The 17,582-nt window shown below is 35.4% G+C and overlaps 1 protein-coding gene across 1 annotated transcript; it reads right to left on the reverse strand.

The window, feature by feature from the left end:
• Nucleotides 1-205: 205 nt before the first annotated feature.
• Nucleotides 206-9,228, reverse strand: LOC104903032 (inactive leucine-rich repeat receptor-like serine/threonine-protein kinase At1g60630). The gene is made up of 2 exons (XM_010691000.4): nt 7,414-9,228; nt 206-1,193 (listed from the first exon to the last, which is right to left on the reverse strand). Exons 1-2 carry the CDS (start codon nt 8,717-8,719, stop codon nt 535-537), a joined length of 1,965 nt encoding a protein of 654 aa, XP_010689302.2. The 5' UTR covers nt 8,720-9,228; the 3' UTR covers nt 206-534.
• Between the last annotated feature and the right edge of the window lie 8,354 nt (nt 9,229-17,582).

Consider the following 17,582-nt stretch of genomic DNA (forward strand, 5'->3'; position numbering starts at 1 on the left):
ACCGAGACCTCAAGTACATATACTAAAGTTTTAACCACTAAGTTAAGTTGTATTTAGTGTTATTATCATAAAGTATTATATTAATAAATAAAATTTTTTCTTACCTGAGACATAACCTGGACCTAATAACTAGTTCCTAGTTGATTAAGTGAAAATAAAGTGAGGAGAACTTAGCCTTCATGAGAAAATATAGTAAATGCGTATATTTGTGTCTCGAAGGTGTCAAAAGCTTCACCACTGTTTCAAATTACATAAAATGCTACAGAAAATTGAGATCACCGTCTAATACATAAATGTCAGGAACTATGAAGAAACGTAATGCTTCACATAAAATGGAGCAAGATACTGATATAGCATCAATTAATCAAGCATTATCACCAAGTAGCTATACTAAAAAAAGAGAAGAAAAAATAAAGGAGAAATAACTACAGATAACCAAAAGAAAGCTTTACATCCAAAAACACTACCACGCCTAATTGAAGAATATGACTTTAAAAAAATGAACAATTTTGTGGCACAAAATTGATCAGATTCTCAAATGCTGAGATGTTCTTCCCTTGGCAAACTCTGAACTGTGTCAGACCATCTTCCGGGTGAATGATCACTGCTATTATTAGATGATATATGTGCTTCGGCCCTCGTCTCTCGTATCATCCTCAAAACCTCTTTCATTAGAGGTCTATTTTCAGGAGAAACAGCAACACATCCCATTGCAATATTTAAAAGTGCACTCAATTTCTCTTCGGAGGTCTCATTTCCAGAACTCCCTTCCCCAGACTCGGTCTCCTCTTCTCTAACGGACCTTACCCATTTAGGAATGTCGGACCCATGCTCTTGAACAAGGTCTTGAAATGGAGTTTTACCTGTCATTAGTTCTAGTAATAGGACTCCAAAGCTGTAAACATCAGCTTTTTGGGTCGGTAATCTTCTGTTGTCTCGGCATTCAGGAGCTCTGTAAAAGAGGGATGCAGCACTAGGTTCTTCTGCGGATTCTGGATTTCTGAATGATTGAAGTCCATAATCTGTTAGGCAAGACTCAAAGTCTGATCCAAGGAGAACATTTGAGGATTTCAGGTTCCCATGAACTAGTTCAAAGTTTTGATGGATGTAATGAAGACCGGTAGCCAAGTCTTCCGCTATTTTGAGGCAAGATGTCCAATGTAGTGGCTTTCCACCTCCTGAAGGTCTATTGCCTGATAATAGATCCACCAGATGGCTCAGAAATGTGATACTAATTTTATGCAAGTATAATCCAGCAATGGCATACAAAATAATAGTATTTTTGGAGCTAAATGCAACATCAGAAAGTTAGCCAGCTTTTACTTAGGCTTGTTGCATTTTTCCTTTAGCAATATCAAGGAGCTTCTTAATCATCTAAGTTTTCTAGATAGCAATTGTCATCTTTGCTGTTAACTAACAGGCAACAAAATATAGAAGTATGGAGTATTGCTGTACTGCAATACTCCTATAAAGTCATACTCCTAGTAGCAACTAAATATTAGTATGATAACATAATTTGAACAAGCTATCAATGTTGTACATAAAATACCATCCTTTTTTGTGAGGTGTGCTCCCTCCATTTCTAGAAATTGAAGGCTCAATAACTAAGTTTTTAGCGAAAATTATAGATATCCAAATGTCAAAAACGGATCATGGTGGAACCTACTTCAAGTGAAGTTACTTGTCACTATTCCTAGTTATTGGGCTGGTGGGCACCCAACAATACTAGGTCAGGCCAATAGCAAGTCAACTTGTTAATGAGTCAATCAGTTCAGCCTATTTGAGTTGCAATCTAATACAGATTGAGCCTAGCAATTGAGGAGCATCGAGAAAGACAACAACATTTTTCGCCTGTTGGCCGGCTATCGTTCTCATTACTTAGCACTTTTTCTGTATATTAATCTTATAGCAATTTCCTCATCTTCCTGCATAATCCCATAAAACACCTTCTTCAAATGGAGAGAGATGAGATCCAAGACCTTGTTGGTAGCGACGGCTTCTTATATAAGCAGAGTAATCAATCTAGCTTGTCAAGGACTCAAGGTACAGCTTAAAAAGAAAAAACTACAGCTTAGAACAACTCCAATGGTAGAGCAAAATGAAAATTTACCTAGAGTGCTACATAAATTTTTTTAGCTAACTATACTTTAAGCCAAAACTCCCCCAATGATTAGCCAATATGAGTAGGTCCCACTCAAAGTAAGATAGTTTTTTTTTTAGAGAAGAGTACAGAAATTGTTCACCAAAATTCCCACATGGGCCCACAACTTTAGCTCAAGCAAATTAGCTTAGTTAAGCTACATTGGCTAGCAAGTGAAATTTCAGCTACTCACTCCAATGGGTGGGCTAATTGCTTAACTTTTTATTTATTTGCTAGCAAGTCCCTAATGTTCACCATTGAAGTTATATCAATGAAAACGGTGTTTGCTTTGATAACCTGATGTATAAAGTACATGTGTATCTTCAGATCTTGGCTTTGAAGCAATGCTAACATTGAGTTGCAGTCATAATTAATGCTCAGTTACTAGTTTCTCATTAATAGTACTACTGTCACAGGAATACTGTGTGGCTGTGTCACTATATAGTGTATACTGTAGTAGTATTATGTAGTCCATTGCAAAAAAAAAAAAAAAAAAAAAAGAAAAAAAGATAGTATTGTGTAGTATTTATCTTCTATGTTGTTAACTTGTTAATGACCTCATTTGGTAATAACTTTTTTTGTTCAAGCCATCTAGATAAGATAATAAAAGAACATAGCTATTATTTATTAAAGCCAGCTTTTCAGGTTTTGGCAAGGTTTACAATGAAGGTTTTACATTTTTTATGCATAATTCTGCTAATTGTAGTGCTTGTTTTATGTTTGTTGTTTTGATGATTAATAAAATTAGTTGTTAGTATTGACTAATATAATGCAAAATAAAGAGCAAGAGCCAACAATCAAAAGCTAGTAAAATTAACATGTATCATATATGTCGTGGCCTAAAACTTGACTTCTAGGTACCCAAAGGCCAAAAGCCCCCATTACCAAACACTGAAAGTTACAAATCTTAGTTAAAAAGTGCACGGGAATGCTGAGTTGGGGTCTGGGAAAGGACACTCACGTTGAACACTTTTTAGTGATTACCTAGCATATGCATATCTACCAAAGGAGCGGTCTAAATTGGTCAAAATAACTCAAACGAATGGCCCAGATAATTAGATTGTACATTCTTTTATTTTTAATTTTGAGGCCAACTAGATAAAAGGAAATTGCATATACATAAAGACAAAAACTCAGAATAGTTGAGGCCTGAGGGGAAACATGCTTAACAAATGACAGCTACTAGTGCATCAAATAATACAAGTAAATACTGCCAATAATCAACAGAAACAGAAAAGTGAAAGTCCAACTATCAATTATGATGTATTTTGGTGAGCATGTAATCACCATTTCTATTGGTACCATAAAAATTACAATATTGTAATGGCAATTTCTTGTGTATTAATTGGAATGATTATATATATATAATACAAAATTCATTCTCATTTCTCATATAAGTATCCATTCTCATATAAAGCTACTATAATATGGAGAAAGCATTGGTGACAATTGGTTGGTCTCTAAAGAGGCAAAGACCACCAAATAAATGACACGTTCATAATTTCCAAGCTGAAATGGTAAATTAGCATCAAAATGCACTCAAATGGATACCAAATAGAGTTAAGTTGATACCAATTTTGACTCTATATGGTAATGGTACCAAATTGTTGATACCTATATATAGTTAAGTTGGTACTTATAATTTGATACCAACTTGACTCTATCTGAACATCAAATGGTAAATTGGTATCAATTCAAAAATTTCACATCAAATTCTAACTTGGTACTAACTTAATACTTCCTCCGGTCTTTATTAATTCACCCCTTTTATTTGCACAGAGTTTTAGGATAAATGATGTTATAGGTCATAGAAAGAAAAATAAATTATTATTTTATATTAAAGTTGAATGTATGTGTGATGAAAAGTTAATGGTCTCATTTCAAAATTAGAAACAAAAGAAAAGGGTAAACTAATAAGCGATATCCCAAAAAGGAATACGGGTAAACTAATAAAAATCGGAGGGAGTATTAACTTAATCCTATTGGATACCAACTTAACCCTATTTGATACCAAATTGACTATATTTTGGTGCCATAATTTATGCCCAATGTAGATTTGATAACACGACAACTACAAGAAACCCAAACATTAGAGATGGCCAACAGTGAAGGCCAATCCAGCCAGCCCACCTCGTGGGCCATATGGGCCGGGCCAGAAAAAAGCACGATCTAGCCCAGCTCGAACCGTGAAATTGGTGGGTGGGCCATGGGCTAGATTTCTTGAGCCTAGCCCTCTAAAGCCCACTACTAAAACCGCTCAGCCCGGACCATGAAACCGGTCCAACCCGACCCATGAACCAAACCAGCCCAATCCAATTAGTAAATATTAAACCAAATTATGTATATTTTAATCAAATTGTATATATTTTAATCAAATTGCATATATTATAATTCAATCAAATTTAAAAATAATGAAATTATTCATTAATATTAATATTTATATATATTCATTTTAAAGATTTTATGTAAGAATAATGAATACTTTCAATGATTAATAATTTTGAAAAAAAAATTTGTCATGCCAGCCCGTCAGCCCGATCCAGCCCATCAGACCGACGAATCGTGAAAACCAGTAACATACCGGTGTGGGCCAAGATTTTTCAGCCTGCGGACCAGCCCGCCCAGCCCATGAATTTCACGGTTTGGTCTTGGGCCATGAAATCTTAGTCCAATCCACTACGGCCCACGGTCCGGCCCGCCCAACCCGCACCAATGGCCATTACTACCAAACATATGAGTCGGAGTAAATGTCAAATAACCGAGAGGGCCTACTGAATGAAAGTGTCAGCACTTATGGTAGAACTTAAATCTGCCAAAACTTGAAATACTTCAGAATTTTCATCAATAGCGCCTTTGATTTAACTACTAAAGATTATGATTCATGATCGCGTTGGCATGTCAGTTGATTGTCAGAATGAGCCACTAGGAAAAGGTGAAAAAACCTGGAGGTTCTTGATATGCTCCCCATCTCCTATAACAGTCTTTAATGGAGACCCACAAATCCACTATTTTGATTATTGATGTCTTTAATAGCAATTATATATATTCATATTTTTGAACTATAATTTGGACAAATCAAAACATTCTTACACATATTAACATATTAACATATGAACATACACATTAAAACAAATATGAAATATTATTGTGATAGATGTTCACCTATTTTTTACCTCAAGAAAGAGAAACAAACATTATATTAAGGAACACACACGAGTATAAATATATATACTTTCCACGCAATTATATATATTCATATTTTTGACCCACAAATCTCATTGTTGCAATAGAAAAAGAAAGAAGGAAGTATAAGGCATTGATGCTTCATGAAAATTTGCTTTGACCACAAATACCTCTCAAATATGATAAATAAAAATTATACCCTTGCATTCGTCTTGGAAAATCCTACAATAATATTATTTATAAAAAATTTCAATCAACATAAATTAAGAGTAATTAACGGTCAAAATTCGACCTCAAACATCATACATACATTATATTTTGAAACGGGTAGAGTATATAACAATTCCACTAAGCAACTAAGCTCAGCCACTACCATCTCGAGTTTAGAATCTTAGCTGTGACTTATCCTAAAGGCTAAAACCCAATGTGATTTATTTAAATTTGACAATTACCTTTATCACTAGTTTTTTTTTTTCAGGTTTTTGTTGCCTTTCACAAAGATTGTGAACCTTTTTACCATTATCTTCCAAGTAAAGTTTTAGAGCAATATACTATTGACTAATAACTATAAAGTATAAAAGATACAGGTACGCCCTTTGTTTTCGAAAGTTATTCATACTATAACTAAGGCTTTTTTTTTTTTGACTGAATAAATAAAAATTCATTTCAGTTCAATTTAGATCAGATCAGTTCTGATCACAGTTGTCAAAATCCCAATCCAATTCTTACGATTCTACGATCCGGAAGGACCTCACCAATCCCGATCTTACGTAGGATCTTAATTTTGTAGGATCTTTCGATCCTACCCAACCATAAAAAATCACATGGTACCATATTAATATGATTCTATGATCCTACGACTCTACTAGTATTGTAATATGCTACCATGTGATTTTTTCACATATTATATTTCTCCCATCATAAAAAAATCAAGTAATTTCACATATTATATTTTTCCCATTAGATTTTGATTGCATGTTATTGAACAACTATCACAATTTGTTAATGTAATAAGTCATTATTAATTTCTACAACTTTTAACATGAGTTTCTCACCATATTCTAGCATAATTATTTCTATTTTACAAAATTGTAGGATCTTACGATGCTACGATTCAATCCCACCAATTCGATCCTACCAAACCCTTCGATCCAAAGTAGGATCTCGATCCTAATAACATTGGTTCAGACAAATTCATTTCAGCTCAGTACAGTTCGGTTCAGTTCAAAAAAATTCATTTCAGTTCAATTTAATTCAGACTACAATTTATTATTATTACTATTATTATTATTATTATTTATTTTTATTATTATTATTATTATTATTATTATTATTATTATTATTATTATTTATTATTACTATTATTATTAATATAATTAATTATTATCATTATTATTATTAATTATTATCATTATTATTATTATAATAATTATTGTCATGATCATTATCTATGATGAGAAAAATATTACTCTATTTGTAATTATTAATAATACTCAGTTCAGTTCAGTTCAGACAAATTTATTTCAGTTAAGTTTAATTCAGTTAATATGAATTCATTTCAGTTCAAACAAATTCATTTCATTTCAGTTTAGTTCAGACTTATTCAGTGCAAAAGAAAATAGCCTAATTTTCTACTTTATCTGCTTCATTTTAGTTGTGAGACTTTCTACTTTAGCGAATTTCAATTTAGTTGTGACACTTTTATTTTGTGTAATAAAATCTCTCTATCTCTCTTCTATCATATAGGAACCTTTATTTTCTTTTTCTATCTCTTTCATTTTCAAAAATTACCTAGGAAGTTCGTAATTTTAAAATTATTATAATTAAATTGAAACAGTATTATAAAAAGATTTCAAATAAAAATCGCAAGGGAGTATAAATTAGGCTCCTAAAAATTCGGGCCGAATATAAATAGTTCACGGACCATGTAGTCTAATTAAGACGACCCCAATTCACAACCTGTTCCCTTACAAAGTTTGACCAGACAAGTAATTTGCAACCTATTTTAATAAAAGACAGTAACTATAGAACCGACAGAGTAAATGAAAAAAACGATAATGAGAGTGGGAAAGTCGCCGGAAAAAACATACCGTGAACAAGGGAGAAAAGACTGCCGTTTGGAAAATAATCATAAACAATCAACCTTTCTTCTTTAGCCTGAAAATAAGCTCTCAATGAAACTATATTTGGATGATTCAACTTCCCCAAAACTTCCAATTGTGTTCTAAATTCCTCCAATTTTGGATACCTTGCATCTTTCAATCTTTTTACTGTTACAATATACCCTGATTCCATCACCGCTTTATATGTACTTCCAATTGTACCCCTCCCTAATGTTTCTGCCGATGCTTTCAACAAATCCTCTAAATTATAACTCATTATTTGATCCCCTAAAAACACCAACTTCCCTAGCTTATCTCCCTCCCATGAAAATCCTCCTCTTCTATCTCCTCCTCCACTCGCAGTCCCACTTGATGGCTCCCCTTTGTCTGTTCTCTGGGCCGGATTGTGCACACCCCTTTGTTGCTCCAATGGGACTTCCTTGTTGCTGGTTTCAGTTCTTCGCCACCTTCTGTATAAGAAGATGGCAAGTATGATGACTAGCAATATGACAGCGATGCCGCTGGAGATTGCTATGGCTAGGATTTTTGCGGTTCGATGATGTGTGTGATTCAATGGAATAATCGACAATGCTGGACTCATAGCGGGCAGGGTATTACATCCTGCATTGTTATTATTATCAATCTGTATTCCGCAGAGATTTATGTTATTTAAGAATGAAGATTTATTAAACTGCAATAGCGCTTGAGTTCTTGGGATCTCTCCAGAAAGACGATTATTTGATACGTTTAAGAACTTGAGTGTTGTTTGGTTCAATCTTGGAATATTTCCACTAAATTGATTACCATCCAAGTACAATAGATACAGCCTCGGCAGCTGCGCCACCGAGTTGGGTATTGAACCGGATAGCTTGTTATCCGATAATGCGATGATTTTAAGGCGGTGGAGAGAGGAAAGAGACTCTGGAAAAGGGCCGGTGAAGTTGTTGAGATTAAGGTATAGCACTTTGAGATTTACCAATGTGGACATGTCAGGTATTTCGGCACTTAGGTTGTTGGACTTAAAACTAAGCACACGAAGCTCGCCAAGGAGGCTCAGTGTATGGCCGCTAATGCGGCCGCTGAGGGCGTAGTTTTCAACTACTAACTTGGAAACTCGCCCTCTCATGCATTCTTTAACCCCTTCCCAAGTGCAGGGGTCGGACCCCTGCTTCCATGGGAGGTTGTTTTGTGGGTCGACTGACGCTTTTAAATCTAACAGTGCTTTTGCATCATCATTGTTTTGCCCCATTGACGAACTCAACATCATGCACAACAACAGAAAAATGAGTGCCATTATTATTTTGGTTTTTGAAATGGGGTTTTTATTTGATATTATTTTGTCATGATCGGTTTATTTTCATCTTGGTATTGGTTTTGTTGGGTCTGTTTTTTTTTTTGAGGATGTGACATTGAAGTTTCCGACAAGATAGAAGATCAAAGAGGAATCATTTCTGCTGAAGTTTTGGATTGGGATTTATTTTGGAAAGAAGTTGCAATCACTATCTAGAGTGATTGATTATTAAGTGAGGCAGGGAATGATGTTAAAACTTTCAGATCTATAAATATTTATTATTGACTTCTGAAATTTAAGTATATGGTCCCATTTGGGATTCTGCTAAACAAAATGAAAATAAGATGTTAGTTGTTGAATTCGCTACCCAAAAAAAAATAAGGGTTAGAAATGGGGAAGAGAGAGAGGAAGGACTGTACTTGAGTCCATTAAAGGGGAGTGGTGGGTTGGAAAAGATGACTGATGAAGAGTGAGTTTGGTTGGGAAAAGTAGGTAAGAAAGTAAACATGGGAAGTAATAAAGTAAACACTTTGCTAGCTAACTGTTTCTTCTCAATTAAAAAAAAATATTGGTTGTGCTTGGCGAGAGCAATGGCCAGGTCGATGCTTGTATGCACAAATTTTAATATTTTTTTTTTTTTTAAAAAAAAGAAAGACTAGGAGGCTGGGAGAGTTCAATTTAATGAACCACCCTAAAGCATCCTTACGGATGATAATGGAAAAAGTCTTATCGGAGGATTCAAACCTGTTGAACCCTAGTTTTGATGATGACAAATGAACAAAGATGCAAACTAAGTATTGGATTAACAAGCTGTTTAAATGAGTGAATTTCAAGGTATTAATGAAGAAACAAAGAGAATACTAAGTCAAGGAAGAAATCAAGTTTGGATTTTGAAGACTAAGTAAAGATGTTTCAATATTTGGTACTGGAGCAGCATTGAAGCAAGAAGACTAAAGCGAGGCTTTTTGTTTCTAGTTCCATTGTAAAGGAACAAGAAAGAATGGTAAGGAACTATGACAATTTATAATGAGAATGATCGTTTGTTCCTTTGTAAGGAACAGACGAACTAGCGCTGAACTAATAAGTTAAAGGAACTAACTATTAAAAGGAACTAGACTTAGGATGAAGCATTACAACGGTTCATTTATGTCAGTTGAGTAAATTATGCCTAGATTCTAGGTAACCATTTTTATTTAAGAAAAAATCTGATTTTAAGAAATATCTTTTTAAGGAAAAGATTTTATTTTTCTAAAGATAATAAAATTATTTTCGGTCTTTATGGAAATATTTTAAAGATAATATTTATGGTCAAAGGATTTTATTTTGGTATCAGATTTTCGAATTAATGCTTAAAGTGGTTGCTAAAATTAAGGAGCAGTAACTTAATTCTCTCCCACGTTTAACAGTGATCATGGAGATCATGGGATGATTGAGGTACGTGTTCCTCCGGGTAAGGAACATCATGGGATAATGATTCTACCACTAATACTTATTTAATCCCACGTTCTAAGTTATTACCACTATAAATACTAATGTCTAATTAAGTTCCAATAAGGGTCTGACTAAGTGATTTAGTGAGTTTAACTAAGTAAAGTGTCACTACCTTCATTCTCTCATAAAAGCCATTTGTTCTTTGCATTCTTACTCTAATTCCACTAAGTTTATTTGATCAATTGTATTTTGGTTTTTGGAATAAGGGGACTTTGAGTGATGTTCGGTAAGAGAGAAGCTTTCAGCGAGTAAAGCGAGTTAAAATGATAAAACTTCGAGTGAAGTTGAGAGGAACAACTGTTAAGGGAACATTTGTTCAGGAACTTGAGTTTAGGAACTCAAGGTGTGGCCCGTGAGTAGAATTAGGTTGTAACAAAGTTGTTTGGCCTAATTAGTGAAAGAGTTGAGTTTAAAATCCCTAGTGGTCGAGGTTGTTTTTTGTTGTTGGGCCCAAGAAGTTTTTCCTCGGAAAAATCCCTTGTGTGCCTTTGGCTTGTTTCTTAGTTCAAGTTTAAAATTCCGCAAAAAAGTTGCGTTTATTTCTACACATACAATTCAACCCCCCCCCCCCCTCTTGTATTGTTCCTAGTGAAATAACAAAACCAATAGGAGAGATTTGAATAAGAGTGACCACGATGAGCCATCTTCCAATCCGCAACATAATTCACTTCTTGAAGCACATGGGACTATGCACTTTCTCAAAAACCTTTCTTACTTTCACCAGCATCTTGGACAAGAGAGTTAATGGGTCTAAGAAATTTTTCATAATATTTTAATTGACTGGATAACAGCCATATTATCATCTTCAATAGTCAACTTTGTAATTCGTCTTCTAAGACCCCATGCTCCAGCAATGAGTATAGAATAAGTGAAACTAATGGATATAGCCCTGCAAAGAATGACATTTTCCTGATCATAACAAATAACAATCCCAAAAGAGACTTGACCATCTCTCAATTTCAAACCATCAAAATTAAGCTTAGCAAAATTCAAAGGGGGAGGGATCCATGTTATAGACTTACGCAAAATTTTCTTCCCAATATTACCAAACATTTAGGCTTTAACGATAGAATATAGACAGTTCCCAAGCAACGCCAAATTATCCATAAAGGCTCTAATCATAATCTCCACCTTAGTTGGAACCCAACATTATCGTGGATCCTCACTCATTCTCTCTCTCTCTCTCCCACTCGTTCTCTACTTCACCCTCTATCACTCCTATCACTCTTCCATCTTCCCTCCTCCCTCTCTCACTGCTCTCACCTGTCCATCCTCCCTCCTCCTCCTCCTCTCACTCATTCTCTCCTTCACCCTCTATCACTCATCGCAATCTCTTTCCTCTCACTACGGAAAGATGCCAAGGGATAGCAGTCTCACGTTCTTGAGTGTCACTCTGAAAATACACGAATGAGCATCGGTGACGATCTGAAAGAGGCGAAGGACGTGAAAGGTGTTTTTCAAATGTAAATCCAAGCCTCCCTCCCATCCCATTAGGGGGGCGGGGTTCCAATAATTTATAATTACATACAAATTTTTTATTATCCTTGTAAATCATATATTGTAAATTCTTACTTGTAAATTGTAAGCATTTAAATTTGTATTGTAAATTCTTATCGTAAATAAATTAGTTATTGTATATTCTTATTGTACTGAAATTATCATACTTGTAAATGTTTATTTATTGCATATTCTTATTTTGATATTGTAAATTCTTATTATAAAGAAATATTTTTTAAGAAAATCTTATATATTATAAAATACTTCGACATTGTAAATTCTTGCTGTAATGAAATTATTTATTATATATTCTTATTTATCCTCAATAGTTCATTTTTCCGTTCTTCATTATCTCATTTTGTATTTTGGATTCAAATTCATTATTTTAGCCTGGTTTTAAATTCAGATGTTCAGCTCATGGCCTGCTTGCTTTATCTTTGTCATGTTTATAACAATACTAAATTACTAATGGGCCTTCAATACTACTCAAGTAGTCCAATACTTTTTCAAGTTAAAAAACAAGAAGGAAAAAGGGAAAGAAGGAAAAGAAAAAGGAAAAAGTAAAAAAAGGAAATCAAAAGGGGAGAAAGAAGCAAAAATAAAATAAACTTAGAGAAATAGAAACAAAACCCTTGTCTTTTGGTCAGTTCTTTGACCTTTCGAGAGTTCGAGTCTTCTTCTTGTCTTGTACCTTCACTCCATTGTTCACCATAGTCCTTGTCATCATGAATCCATCACCATCCCCTTCCCCTCACCATCGCTAGGGGTGTGCAATGTCTAGGATCGGACCAAACCAGTTGAATCGGAATCTGAGATTTTTTTGAAACGGGACCGGACCAGAAAAATTCTGGTCCAGTCCGGTTTTGGACCCGTTGGATCGGAATTTTCTTTTAAAATATATATTTTAATTTGATTTAAAAATAATTATAAATTAGATACATTAACATTTTTTTTTTTTTTGGCAATTTAAAATTTTCATTGATTACCAAAAAAATGGTAAGAAGGGTACAACCATACACCAATACAAGCCTACAACTGAACATCCTCAGTAATAAAGCAGAGAAAGCTGCTCACAGGCAGCAGAACACACTAAAAGGATTAAACCAAAAGAAACATTCTATCCTTCTCAGTACAATTGCACGCTACTGTAAAGATGATATCTTTGACCACCTGCATACTAGGAGCACAATTGCCATTAAAAACTTTGTTGTTTCTATGCTTCCACAATGCATAAATTATTTCAGTGAAACATTTGGTGTACATCCTTGCAAATCTACTACTCCCACGTGCTTTTGTAATAGCACACCTTCTCTGAGTAACAAAATCTCCAGACTGCCCAGGAGAGTGTAGAAATTGACAAACCTGATTCCAAATATCAACATCATACAAACACTCAAAGAATAAATGCTAAGTGGACTCTTCAGTAGCCCCACAAAGACTTCAATCCTTGACACAAGGGATATTCCATTTGCTGATGAGGCGATCAGTGGTAGCTAGTCTGTTTTGTAATGTCATCCACAGAACAAATTTACTCTTAGGAGTAGCTTGGTTGTTGCACATCAATCTCTTCCATTCCACTCTAGGGAAAGTACCAAGTAGTATGTGATACACCTTCTTGATGCTAAACTTACCCTCAGCATGCATAGTAGCATCCCAGCCTCCAATAACAGTGAGCAAATCCTTGTTGTCTATAATTTTCCTCAACAGCCAAGAAGTGGAAGCTTTCACATCCACAATATTGATATTCCTCCTTTTAATGTAGTATGCATTAACCTATTTCACCCAGAGTTTGTCAGCCTTAAAAGCAATAGCCCACAGGTGTTTCAGAATGGCTGCTTTGTTCCATAACTCCATATTCATAAGCTCCACCCCCCCACTAGCTTTAGGAAGATAGAAAGTAGACCAAGCCACTGGAGCCTTTTTAGAATCCATGGTATTACCTGTCCATAGAAATTTTCTACAGATACTCTCAACTGCTTTTATGATTTTTTTGGCAGGGGGAAGATGTGACCCCAGTAGTTTTGCATACTACTGAGTATGCTTCTTACCAGTTGCAATCTTCCAGCATAAGATAGAAGTTTAGCCACCCAACCTTGAGCTCTAACAGTTATTTTATCAATTAGAGGCTTGCACTGAGTAAAATTAAGTTTTTTAGAGCTTAAAGGAACCCCTAAATATTTGAAAGGGAGAGAGCCCAGGTTCATATTGCAGGCAGTAGAAAGAGCATGACCATCATCATTATTAACACCAGAGACATAAATTCTACTCTTCTTAGGGCTAGCATGAAGACCAGAAGCCTTGGAGAACTTCATAAATGCTTGGATCAACTTGGTAACCGAGCTGTGATCTGCCCTAGCAAACATAAATAGATCATCAGCAAACATCAAATGAGTGAGATGCAATCTCTCACACTTTGGGTGGAAGTTAAAGTCAGGGTTGTTTTTTAACTCTCCCAAGCACCTGCTAAGATATTCCATGCTGATAGCAAATAAGAAAGGAGACAGTGGATCTCCTTGTATCAGACCTTTCTTAGCATTAAAAGGAGCAGCAGGTTTACCATTGACTAAGATAGAATAAGAGACACTGTGAACACAAGCCATGATCCAGTCAATGAACTTACTAGGAAAGCCTAGTTCATAAAGCATACTATGTAGAAAAGGTCATTCCACTCAGTCATATGCTTTCTTGATGTCAACCTTAATAACACATCTAGGAGACATATCTTTTCTATTGTAACCCCTAATTAATTCAGTTGCAAGCAGAATGTTATCTGAAATATGTTTATTAGGGATAAAACCAGCTTGAGAATCAGTCACCGCTTCATGAATCACTTTTTTCAATCTATTGGTAATGATCTTTGATATGATCTTATAGATGACAGTACAGCATGCTATTGGTCTAAAATCTTTAGCATGAGTAGCATTTTCAACCTTAGGTATAAGTGTAACTGAAGTAGAATTCAAAGGCTTGTGTAACAAGGCTTTGTCAAAGAATTCATTCACAACATCATACACAGTAGCCTTAATCACATGCCAACTCTTTTTAAATAAAAACGACTTAAAAACATCAAACCAGGGGCTTTAATTAGTATCATCAATACCAGCTAAAGCTTTGTCAATTTCTTGCTTAGAGATAGGCTAAATCAACAGGTTGCAAGCCTCCTGGCTTAGTCTAGAACCTGCCCTCATAGTCACCAAATCAATAGCATCAAGGGAGTGAGCACTAGTACCAAGTAAATTTTTATAGAATTGGACTGATTCAGCTTAAATATCATCAGGAGAGTGCAACATTTCACCACTTTCATTTTGAATCAGAGTGATGTTATTCTGAGCTTTCCTAACTTTAGCATAAGTAAAGAAGAGCTTAGAATTTGTGTCACTCTGAGATATCCAGTTAATTCTGGATTTTTGCTGCCAAATACTATTTTCAACTTTCAAGCAGTGTCGAAGTTAATTATAACAGTGTCTTTCTTCAGCCCGAAGCTTAGCATTCATATTGATATCAGACATGTCTTGTATTTCAGCAAGTATTTGTCTAAACTCACCAACTTTTTGTGAAGCTTGAGAGTAATTAGTCTGAAGAAGCTGCTTAACAGCTCTTTTTACTGCCTTCAATTTAGCCCATAAACTCTGCATTTTGAAGTGACCCTCAACAAACCCCCAGGCTGTTTGAACTATCTCCATGAACTTCTTGTGCTCAGCTAACTGGAATTTAAAAGGCCTACCACCTCCTTTGTCATGCATCCCTAGCTCAACCAAAATAGGGGAGTGATATGAAATTCCACTAGGCAAATATTTCACTAAGGAGTCAGGGAATCTCAAACTTCATACCTCATTTACATAAGCTCTGTCAATCCTGCTGTCAACTCTATCATCTCCCATGCTCTTGTTGCTCCAAGAGTAGAAAAGACTTGTATATGGAGCCTCCATCATTTGACTTTCCATAATGAAGTTAGAAAGATCCTGAGTTTCAACTTCTGTAACAGGGGCACCATTTAGCCGTCTGCAGCCTAAGCTATTGCATTAAAATCACCAATCAACATGAGAGGTTTAGAACATTAATTCTGAAATTTGCAAAAGCTCTTGCCATAGGGCTTTCCTATCCTGGATGGTATGCAGTCCATACACTGCAGCCAAACAAATCTGCATTTCTCCAGCTATAGTTTCCACCTCTACCACTATAACTTGTTCAGATTTGGATACTACTTGAATTTGTAATCTGCCTGGTTTCCATCCAATCCAGATTCTACCCTTAGGAAAATAATCATTATTGTCTTCCCAACTCCAATCTGAACCAATCTTCTTCCTAGCTTTAACAACATTATTCCTTCTAACTCTCGTTTCAAAAAGTGCACACAACTGAATCCTATGATGAGTAAAGAAATGCTTGATTTCTTTTTGTTTGAGAGGGTCATTGAGCCCTCTCACATTCCATGCTATCATCAACATCAAGATAAATAAGGGTTTGGTCCCTTAGCACCCTCAGGAACACCTGAGCTTTGTCCACTTTGGTGAAAACTAACTGCCTTGGCAGATTAAAAGGCTATCTGCTTGCTTTTATCTTTGGATTTCCTAGTTATTAACTTCCATGCTCCGTGGTCATCAATTTCATTCTAGCCTTCCTTCTGAGCTGACACATTAGGAGTGGTCACTGGGGTCACCACCATACTTAGATCTACTGTAGTACTAGGATCACCAGTTGATCCAGCATCTACTAGCACACTAGGATCACCAGTAGGAGGTTTAGTACCAATAACCACTTCTACAGATTCTTATTCAGGCCTAATATCTTGAGGGATAACTTTAGGCACCCATTTCTGAACCACTTTAGACTGTGGCTTAGGATTAGATCTTAAGTTATCACAGTTGTGACCAATAGTTATACATTTAGAGCAAAAGGCTGGCAGCCAATCATAGGTTACTTTCTGAGAGAAAGACACACCACTTGGTTCCACTATGTGAATTTCCTTAAGAGTCTCTTTAGTAATATCCATTTCAGTCCAAACACGAGCAAAAGATACCCTAAGAGCCTTAGAAGTACACTCATCAGCATAAATAGGGATTCCTAATAGGCTACCAATCCTACTGAGGGAGTCACTACTCCAATAGTGAAGAGGTAGATTGGGAAATTTTACCCAAATGGGAATAACTTTCCATATTTCAGAGTGAAAATTAAAACTTTGCGACCATGGTTTCACAATAATTGGCTTACCATAGAACATATGAGGCCCAGAAAATAATATTCAATCTTTATCTTCTCCATTAATCAGCTTAACCACAAAGTACCCTTCTTCATGCTGAAAATTTTAGGTTCAGAAGTAAGATTCCAATGAGCTTTAACATATGACATCAAAGTAGTGAGAGTTGGGTTTTGGCCCACAACATACACAATAATTGAGTTAATCCAAACTTCACTAAGTTTAGAGACCTCATTTTTGTCAAGTTTAGCTATAGGTTTACCATCAATCATCTCAGGAGCAATAAATTTAAGCCCCATACCTTTATCCGACATCCTACTCTGAGATGTGAAAGCTTTCCAGTTCTGCATCGCATCATTTTCCGGTGGATTTCCAACATTTGTGTCTTTAGTTTTGATCGGATGTGTTACTGTTCCATTGGATTGAGCCACATTACTAGGTTGGACTGAGTTCTCATGACAACCACTCTCTTCCACAAACTTTGCCGTCACAAGAGTACTACTCTCCGTCGCCGCCGTCTTCTTTTTCCGAGCCATAAAGTTCAGTCAGCACACAATAGCAAAACCCTAATCATGCGCCTCTTATTTTTTTGGGATGCCTCTTATTAATTTATCCAAAAGAAAGTAAATAATAGGTTTTTAACTTTCTAATTTTTAAAGTTCTTTTAATATATAAACTTTT

This window comes from Beta vulgaris, chromosome 9, assembly GCF_026745355.1.
Source record: "Beta vulgaris subsp. vulgaris cultivar EL10 chromosome 9, EL10.2, whole genome shotgun sequence".
Lineage (NCBI taxonomy): Eukaryota > Viridiplantae > Streptophyta > Magnoliopsida > Caryophyllales > Amaranthaceae > Beta > Beta vulgaris.

Bases quoted from the DNA above. Each gene is read 5' to 3' on its own strand.
- LOC104903032 (XM_010691000.4), bottom strand. From the start codon at position 8,719: ATGGCACTCATTTTTCTGTTGTTGTGCATGATGTTGAGTTCGTCAATG. The intron at 1,194-7,413 runs GTATGTTTTTTC...ATCTATTATCAG, and splicing joins TCTTTTCTCCCTTGTTCACG to GCAATAGACCTTCAGGAGGT.